The sequence below is a fragment of the Zophobas morio genome, unplaced genomic scaffold, assembly GCF_036711695.1.
Source record: "Zophobas morio isolate AGI-343-1 ecotype UQ-CSIRO unplaced genomic scaffold, CSIRO_AGI_Zmor_V1 ptg000030l, whole genome shotgun sequence".
NCBI classification, from domain to species: domain Eukaryota; kingdom Metazoa; phylum Arthropoda; class Insecta; order Coleoptera; family Tenebrionidae; genus Zophobas; species Zophobas morio.
In genome coordinates, this window is record NW_026972135.1 from 3,186,500 (window position 1) to 3,195,857 (window position 9,358).

Consider the following 9,358-nt stretch of genomic DNA (forward strand, 5'->3'; position numbering starts at 1 on the left):
ATTTACATCGACTTTAACATTACAGACCTGCATTTGTTTTATGCGCTCACTTGGTTCCGCGAATGTGAAATAGACATGTTTATAATCAACCAATTGTGAATTTCACCGTCAAGAATTAAAATAAAACCCAATGTTTTATATAATAAGCGGAAGTCGAAGCAATAAAACCGATGGTCGTTTTGTTTACAGTTTCTCTGTTTGACTCTCACGTATGCTGTTACGCCTGTCATCTTAAATTAAGAATGTTTATACATACACGATTTTCAGTTGCCTCTGATACGTATACGTGAGTAAATTGTTTCGTTATTTTATTGATTATTACAAATCAATATTCAAAACGACCCAATTCATTTTCCCGAAAATTTGAGAATATAATAATTTTATTCTTAGTATTACACTACATCTATCTCAACTGATATACGTGTCCTTGCAAAAATGTTGATGACGTCAGCGCAATTTTTTTTTAAATTCCCACTACAAAAATGTAATGAGAAAAAAAACACAATAGGCATGCAGTCGTCAAGTTTCCGTCAGCGAGGGAAGTACTGTCTAAACGCTTTAGACCAATTTTTTTAAATCTTCGTCAGTTTCTATTTTCAGTCCTTGTAACACCACGTTTGTTTTTTTATTCATCTTGTTCATTCTTGTGTCCTTTTTTCGTTCATCTCTTCTATTGTTTCTGTCGATTTTTTCGTCCATTTCTTTGTTCCTTATGTTCAGCTAATAATAAGTAATAAAAGACCGTTCTTGAATTTATTTTTTATTTTTATTGACACAACGAAGCGATTATCATTTTTTACGTAGTTCCAAACGATTTCAGAAACACAGCTGCGAGTAATTTAATACACCAAATAGAAAACTATAATTGGAATATATACGACGATTTTGCTTCCTTTTTTGTTTGTTTCACCACGATTTTCACCAAGCCTTCTAATTAATCCCGGGGCGTCTGTTGGTATCGGTTCCTGTTTGCCGCACAACGATGGGTATTCGGGGGTATCGCCACACTTTGTCGCATTCGGACAACTGTCACATGGAGTTTCTGTTCTTTGGTACACTGGTTGTTCTAGTACATTTCCAGCTAAGCGGGGAGTAACGAAACTTGCGTAATTGCAGATCAGAGTATGCTTCCAAGAGGCCAAGCTTTCGGGACTATAAACCATCGAACATCCCAGTCGGTTAGCACTCCACCAAACCAACTGGGTCAAGTGTCCAGTGCCGTGTTGTCCAATATATTTGTCTACATACTTTTCGTTTTTTATCAAAGCTACTTCATCGTACCTACAAAGAGAAAAAAAATTGGTTGGTTTATTGACCATGTGCGAATAATCTTACCAGTTCTGTATTCCCCTAGTGATAATCTTATTCGTGTCATTTCTGCTAGTACCGTACAAATTTTGCCCAACACTTAGGTGGCCTATGCGAACTCTGCACTTATCGTGACCTGTTAGGTCTTTGGCACTGTGTCTGTAACTCGTCACTCCACGACATCGAGTGATGTATTCCAGCTCGAGGTCATAACTCATCACCATCATGTTACCAGCAGCTGGAGACCACCCTGAACACAAAAAAATTAAAAACTGTTGTACACTCGAATAGTGTCTCACCTTCATTTGGCCTGGTTTCTTTGCCTGACGCTATGTAGTCCCGCCATTTGTTATGTTCGGCGAGGACCTTCGTTCTAAATTCCACGAAAGGTATGTATCTCATTTCCTCTCGTGGTGGTGTAATGGCACACTTGCAAGCAGAGTGTACGTCCTCATCGCAGTTCAGTGTGCAGTAGTCGAACTTTGTGTACTTGTTTGGTTTATCTTGATAAGCACCCAGTGTCGCATAGGAAAACGATAGAACGAAAAAGATCGAAATATGGTACATTATTTTGAATTTCGGGCCAAAATTCTTTTCGAATTAAAAAAAAAGACGTTTTAATAAATTGACATAAACGTAAATGTATTGTTTCTATAGTGACTTTGAACGTATGCCTGCTTCGAATTTGTTAATAAGTTTACTTAGAAGGCGAACAAGAAATAGTCCAGAGTAGAGACCCTAGATATACTTTGGAAAAGAGTTGTGACACGAAACGTCAAAATTAATGGTAAATTTTATTTTACTATGCTGGCTACGGATGCCTTTTTTGAGTCATGTTTTGACAGTTTGTAATTGTCATTTAGTACATAGACGTGGAAGAGAATAGTCGTCGTCTGTTGTGTACGAAACTGTAGAAATACAGAAGCAAATGGTTTCTCATTGTTTAAAGGCCCCGAAAACAAGATATTACTTAACAAATGGAAAGAAGAGATGCAATATCCATCTTGAAAAATTGGCAAAAGGGCTTACATTTGCGAGGTTGTTGTCCGAAATTGTATTTTCCATCTAATCCTTGGTCAACAGGTTCACTTCAAAAAAGAGAATTTTATATTTCAAGTGAATGCAAAATATGTGAGAACGCAATTCCAACAATTTATAATGTGGCTGTATTTACGTCAAAATGACTTGGCAAAAAAAAAATGTTATTGATGAAGTTCAGCAGACTATTTTCGAAAAAGACAACTTTATCAAAAAATTGCAAATGAAAAAATGTTACAAGAAAAAATAACGCGGGGTGCTGAAGAAGAAATTAATGTTTTGAAAGCAAAAATTTCAAGTTTAGAAGGGCAAGTAATAAATTACAAAAATAAGGACGATGCATAAAACAGAACTATAAAAGGGATTCTCAACGAAAAGCAAATTCAAAATTGAAGTGTGAAATGTAAACTACCAAAACGCTGGAACAATAAAACAATAGAAGAAGCCATTAAAACAAAAATTTGTCTGTGGAACATCAGGACATAAGTATATCTTTTGAATATAAATTTTCCGATACCTTCAAAGTGGAACCCTATGCCGTAAAATTCAGCACATACCGTTTTTACCAGGAATTTTACATGCAATTTTTACCTATTTAACAATCAAAATTCAAAATTTTAACGATTAGGAAAGAGATTATTGTTTATTTTTAGGCGAAGCAGCAATCAATCCAGGTAAAGAATACTGTCGACGTTCCTCATTACTTTTGGGAAACAACATTAACAAATTTAAATGAAGTCGCTATCTATGTTTTGTTTTTTATGTTAGGAGGTGTAAGCTTACGATGGAAGCAAATCGTATGTTATCATTTTACTGGGAATTCCACATACGGAGACACATTATCTAGAATTGCAAAAGAAATTAAAATCAAAAGTACAAAAACGCAGTTCCAAAATTCAATAGTTAACCCAAATAACAAAAGTAGGAATGTTGATTTTGCTGCTAACGCTCCACCTTTATCTAAAAATGTTCAATCCAACCTCATGTATTCTTCGGCAATTTAATTAATTGTTTGTGGAACATTTCTTAATTATTTCGAGTTACAGAAATTCGATGACCATGCTTGTTTTTGTATTTTTTTTTTCATTGTTATTTTAATTAAAAGATGTAACAAATTTTAACTTGTAAGTTTTATTTAATATAGAGGTACATGAATCTATATATTTCTACTGAGATTTTTCTACATATCAGAGCAAATATTCATGATGGAAATGTGAGGACGTTGTAAAAACACTGTTTATCATAGAGTAGTAGATAGAGAACCTACTAAACATGCTTCAAATTTCTTACCACGGTGCCGTTCGTTAAATTACAAAATGTTGTTTTGACCAGAAGCAAAACGATTAGATACTGACAATGTGATACACTCTCCAAATCTTAGCTGGGAACAACGATAGTACCTAAGTACAGAATGGTGTTTAAACTTAACTGCAAATTGTGATATAAGTAATCTTATAAAGTGTAAATCAGTATGATTAGGTATTCCGTATTTTTCTGTTTTACCAGCGATGCCGGTTGCAAATTGTAAGAAGTACTTAACCGCATAACACTTCTTAAATATAAGGTACTGTCAGTGTCAGTACTGTTAACAAAATTTCAAAGAAACTATTTGGAGCACTACGCCACTGCTTGAAAATGTAACTTAACCTATAAATTTCTTTTGAAGTTTTTGAAACTAAATCACTAAATTAGATAAAGACAGCAATCACTATAGCTGTTTCATAACTGACCGTCATGTAATAAAGATAGAGACAGAAAATGTCCGTGTCACAACTCTTTTCCAAAGTATATCTAGGGTCTCTAGTCCAGAGGGGTTAAATCTGGTGATCTTTATTTTTTTATTTTTTATTTTTTATTTATTTATTTTTTTTATTTTATTTTATTTTTTCCAACGGGGTTACACCCAATTACAGGAAAAATATAAATGGAAACTGCACAAAATTAAAAATTAAAAATTAACAATTAACAATTACAAGAAAGTAAAACTAAAAAGAAAAGAAAATTTTATCCATATAATGATTGCTTAACAGAACTAACAATTTTGTTAATCGAGTCGAAATTTATATCGCATAAGTGTGAAATTTGATTGAAATAACTACACATAATACTAACTGGAGATCTTCTTAAAACGTTAGTTCTGTCAGCAGTACAATAAAATACGTGATTTTGGCGTGCATTAATTCTTGGTACAAGAAAATTTAAATAGTGGAGCAATTCAGGGCAGTCTACTTGATTTCTAACTAAAAAAAACAAAAATTTAATGGCGATAATAATTCGTCTTTTATGCAATGATAAAAAATTAAATCTTAATAATAATAACGAGTGGTCATATCCTCGACAAGGATAGACCCCATCCAAAAGAAAAGACATAAATTTTAAGAACAAGCGTTGAACCGATTCTATATGATCAATCTGGTTTTGATAAATTGGAAACCAAATTAAGGCACCATATTCAATTCTCGATCTGACTAGTGCGAAAAATAGAGCCTGTAACGTGTCGACACGCTTAAAGTCACGACAATTTCTGTAAATAAATCCATACGTCCGAAAGCATTTGGAAACCATATCATTTATATGATCGACAAAACTAAGCTTACAATCAAAGAGGATACCAAGATCTTTAATAGACTCACATCGCTTAATTAAAGTACCATCTATATTGTAAGAAAAGAGTATATTATCATGTTTTCTTGAGTAAGTTACGATGGAGCATTTATCAAGATTTAAGTAAAGTCGATTTACTGAGCACCAATTAACAACAGCTGTTAAATTGTTTTGTAGATTTAGACAATCCTGTATCGAGTTGATTTGGAAAAAAAGTTTTAAATGATCTGCAAACATTAATTTTTTACAAGAGATGTTATCAACGATATCATTAATAAAATATAAAAATAAAAGTGGTCCAAGGTTAGATCCTTGGGGAACACCTGAAGTAGGTTTGATAACAGTAGATGTAAAATTGCGATATCGAATATACTGTTCACGATCGAAAATGTACGAAGTAAAAAGTTGGATAAGTCTGTCAGAGAATCCAAAGTGAAGCTTATCGATTAGTAAATAGTGATCGATTTGATCGAATGCTTTTTGAAAATCCAGATATATGGTATCTACCTGCTTTTTTTTGTCGATGGCCTCAGATGTATACTGTGTAAAAGATGCTAGATTAGAAATTGTAGAGCGTTTCTCCATGAACCCGTGCTGAAACGGTGACAAATTGGTTTTGGTCGAAGCATAAATGTGTTTAAATAAAATCGACTCGAATACTTTAGCAAAATTACAAAGCAGCGAGATGGGTCTGTAATTGACAATTTTCGATTGATTTCCTTTTTTAAATATCGGACAAACGATTGCCTTTTTCCAAATAACAGGAAAGACACCACACCTTAATATTAAATTAAATAAATATACACAAGGTTTAATAAAAACATAGGCACAGTCCTTTAAAAGGAAGCTGGGCACACCATCATGTCCCATAGTAAAAGAGTCTTTAGAACTTTTTAGTGCTGTAAGAACATCCTTTTCTGATATGGTTTCAAGATTAATCAAGACGGACGACCTAGTTTTAGAATTGGAAGAAGAAGTAAGCGGATTAGAGTTGGTATAAACACTGTTAAAATAGTGCGCAAATCCTTCAACTATAGATAGCGGTGATATAAGCTCGGTATCATTGTATTCCATTACGCCTGGAATTTTAGAGTGACCTTTTTTGCCATGTACGAAACTCCAAAATTTTTTTGGATTTGTGGAGACGCTGTTCTCGATATTAGAAATATAATTCTTGTACGCTGTGTCGATTAAAATGTTGAGCTGGGAACGATATGACTTGAAGATGTTATAATAGTATGGCGTTTTAAATCTTATGTAGTTACGATGGGCCATCGATTTATTACGAATACAGGCAATAATGTCACCAGTGAACCAAGGAGGATAACTTTTACGAGATGGAGGCCTAACTTTAAACTTTGGTACCGACTTTTCAAATACTTTATATATACAGTCATAAAACACGGTGCAGGCTTGATTGACATCACAGATTGAGTTTATGAAAGACCAGTCAGTCTCTGAAAAGAGCTTGTACATTAAATGATAATTGGCTTTCTTAAAATTATATGTTAATTTTTCCGTGTTCATCGCAAAATTGGGCTTAAACTGATCATCTACATAACAGTCCACAACCAGTGCTGGGTGATGTTTATCTTCAACCACTAACGGGGAATCTGCTTTACTTACTTTACAATTAATATTGGAGAACACTAAGTCTAGATACCTGTTGTAGCTGTTACAAATACAATTAACTTGGATCAAATTGAAAAATTCTTTAAAATTAGTTAGGACAGAACTAGATCGATTTTTTAAGCCATCTACAAAACAGGGAGTGTTGAAGTCACCTAATATTATTAATTTGTCGTTCTGGACGATATTTAAGTTCATGAAGGATTCAAAAAACAAGTAGAAGTCATCAAAAGCAATTGTAGGTGGAATATAAATTACAAACATTAAAAATTTTGATTTACCCGTAATTTTAACGCCAACAATGTCAATGCTTGGAACCAAAGTTGTGATAGAAGATAGATCAATACGTACTGAGTTGTAGAGGCTATCAACAGCAAGAAGAACGCCACCACCTCTAGTTATATTAAGAGAATCCAAATTTCGATCCTGCCGATAAATAACAAAATTAGCTGGAAATAATTCACTACTGGAGATATCCGGTGTGATCCATGTCTCGGTGACTGCTATAAAATGATATTCACTTGCAGCTACTGAATTAAAAAATTGTACACATTTAGATCGCAAGCCTCTAACATTTTGGTAAAAGCACTGAGAACATTTAAGGTAATTGGGTGACGAAGTCAGTTTAAATGTTGACTCCTTCCTTTATTAGCACGAGTGATTTGAGCAACATTGTTGTTATAAATTAACCTCAGATCTGATTCACCCCGTGATCTTCGAAGATTAATTTCTTCAATCACAGCATAGTTTTTAGCTCTTTGAAGTCTAGTAAGATCCGCTCGAAAGTGGAATTTCTTGTTGGGGTTAGTTTTATTCGAACGCAAATATAATTGGGCTTCTTCACAATCTTCGAAAACCATCTTTAAATTACTCATTTGGAATCTTACTTCCTGGAATCTTTAAAATCTTTAGAATCTTTAGATTCTCTACAAGCTATATATAATATATAATTCAGCTCTGCAGGCCTTAAAGGCCCTGGGCTTTTTTCAATGCCTAAGTTTTGAAGATCTTTTCGAACATCGTCTATCCACTTCAGTTTTGGCCTTCCTCTCTTTTTCTTTCCTCCTTTTAGGCGGTCTAATACTTTCCCAATTGTCCTTTCCTCTGGTGCTCTTCCGACGTGGCCTAGCCATCTTAGTCTCTGTGCTCTGATTATCTTCGTGATTGTTGGTTCTCCGTATATTTCCTCGATCTCTCGGTTTGTTCTTCTTCTCCATTGGTCTAGTTCTTTTATACCTCCATATATCTTTCGTAGTATCTTGCGTTCCCATACTTCCAACTTCTGTTCCTTTTCGTTCGTTAGCGTCCATGTTTCACTAGCGTACAGGACTGTAGGTCTTACTATTGTCTTATATACTTGTTTCTTTGTTCGTCGTGTTACATTCTTACTCCTCAGAAATCTGTTTAATCTTCCTACACTCTTGTTTGCTTTCGCGATCCGTTCTTCTATCTCTTCGTTCATTTCGTTTTTGTTTGTAATTACTACTCCTAGATATTTGAACCTATTTACTTCTTCGAATTCGTATGTTGTTCCTTCTTCTGTAGTTACTTTCAGTGGTTTTGCTGGGGTTTGTTTTGTTTCCATCTTCATAAACTTCGTTTTCTCTTGGTTGATCGCTAAACCCATTCGTTTCGCTTCTCTGATTAGATTTTTTGTCGTTTTCTTCATTTCTGCTTCTGTTCTCGTTATACATGTCACGTCATCTGCAAAGGCTATATTTTGGTGTCTTTTTTCGTATATCGTGCTCGTTCTGTGGATGCCACTTCTCCTTATTATTGCTTCGAGTACTAGATTGAACAGGGTCTCCTTGCCGGAGTCCTGTTCTTACTTGGAATGGCTCTGACAACAGACCATTTATCCTGACTCTGTTTCTGGTGCTCTGCAGGGTCATCTTTGTCAGTTTTATTAGTTTTCTTGGGACTCCCAGTTCTTGCATGGCTTCTAGCAGTTCTTTCCTGTTAACTGTGTCATAGGCTTTTTTAAAGTCTATGAACAGCAGATATAAGTTGATTCCCTGTTGGTAATGTACTTCTTGTAGTTGCTTCAATATAAATATCTGGTCTACAGTAGATCTATTTTCCCTAAACCCTGCTTGATATTCCCCTACTATTTTTTCCATATGCTGCTTTAGTCTTCGGTTGATGCAAGTGGCCATTACCTTATACGTTACGTCTAGCAGCGCTATTCCGCGATAACTTTCGCATTTCATAATATCTCCTTTTTTAAATATCGGGCAAAGTACTGCTTCACTCCATTGTTCTGGCATTTTTCCTTCCTTCCAACATTCTAGCACTGGTCGATGTATCTCTGATGCTACTGCTTCTCCTCCGTACTTTAGCGTCTCGCCCTTTATTCCGTTTCTACCAGGACTTTTGTTGTTTTTCATCTGCCTTAGTGTTTCTCTGATGTCTCCTTCGTCAATTTCTATTGTTTCATCTGGGTCATCCGAGTCGTTCACTCTTTCGTTCGTATCTTGCTGTGTATCCTGTTCGTTTAGCAGCTCTTCAAAGTATTCTGCCCATCGTTTTATTCTTGCTTGTTCGTCTCCTATCAGGTTGCCGTCCTTGTCTTTACAATATATTACTCGTGGTTGATAGCTTCTTCTCTTTTTTTTCACGTCCTGGTAGAAGTTCCTTATTTCGTTCTTGTTGAAGTTTTCTTCTATTTGTCGTATTTGTTCTTCCATCTTTGCTCGTTTCTTATTTCTGCATATCTTCTTGTACTCTTTCCTTTTTTCTTGGTAATCTTTTTGGTTTTTCTCATTTTTTGATTTTAGAT

The 9,358-nt window shown here is 34.8% G+C and overlaps 2 protein-coding genes across 2 annotated transcripts; both read right to left on the minus strand.

The window, feature by feature from the left end:
* Positions 1 to 744: 744 nt before the first annotated feature.
* Positions 745 to 1,932, minus strand: LOC135138359 (venom allergen 5-like). Its single transcript, XM_064068323.1, has 3 exons — positions 1,608 to 1,932; positions 1,336 to 1,558; positions 745 to 1,281 (listed from the first exon to the last, which is right to left on the minus strand). Exons 1-3 carry the CDS (start codon positions 1,873 to 1,875, stop codon positions 840 to 842), a joined length of 933 nt encoding a protein of 310 aa, XP_063924393.1. The 5' UTR covers positions 1,876 to 1,932; the 3' UTR covers positions 745 to 839.
* Positions 1,933 to 7,462: 5,530 nt separating this feature from the next.
* On the minus strand, positions 7,463 to 8,248 carry LOC135137973 (uncharacterized). Its single transcript, XM_064067775.1, has one exon. It carries the CDS (start codon positions 8,246 to 8,248, stop codon positions 7,463 to 7,465), a length of 786 nt encoding a protein of 261 aa, XP_063923845.1.
* Positions 8,249 to 9,358: the final 1,110 nt, after the last annotated feature.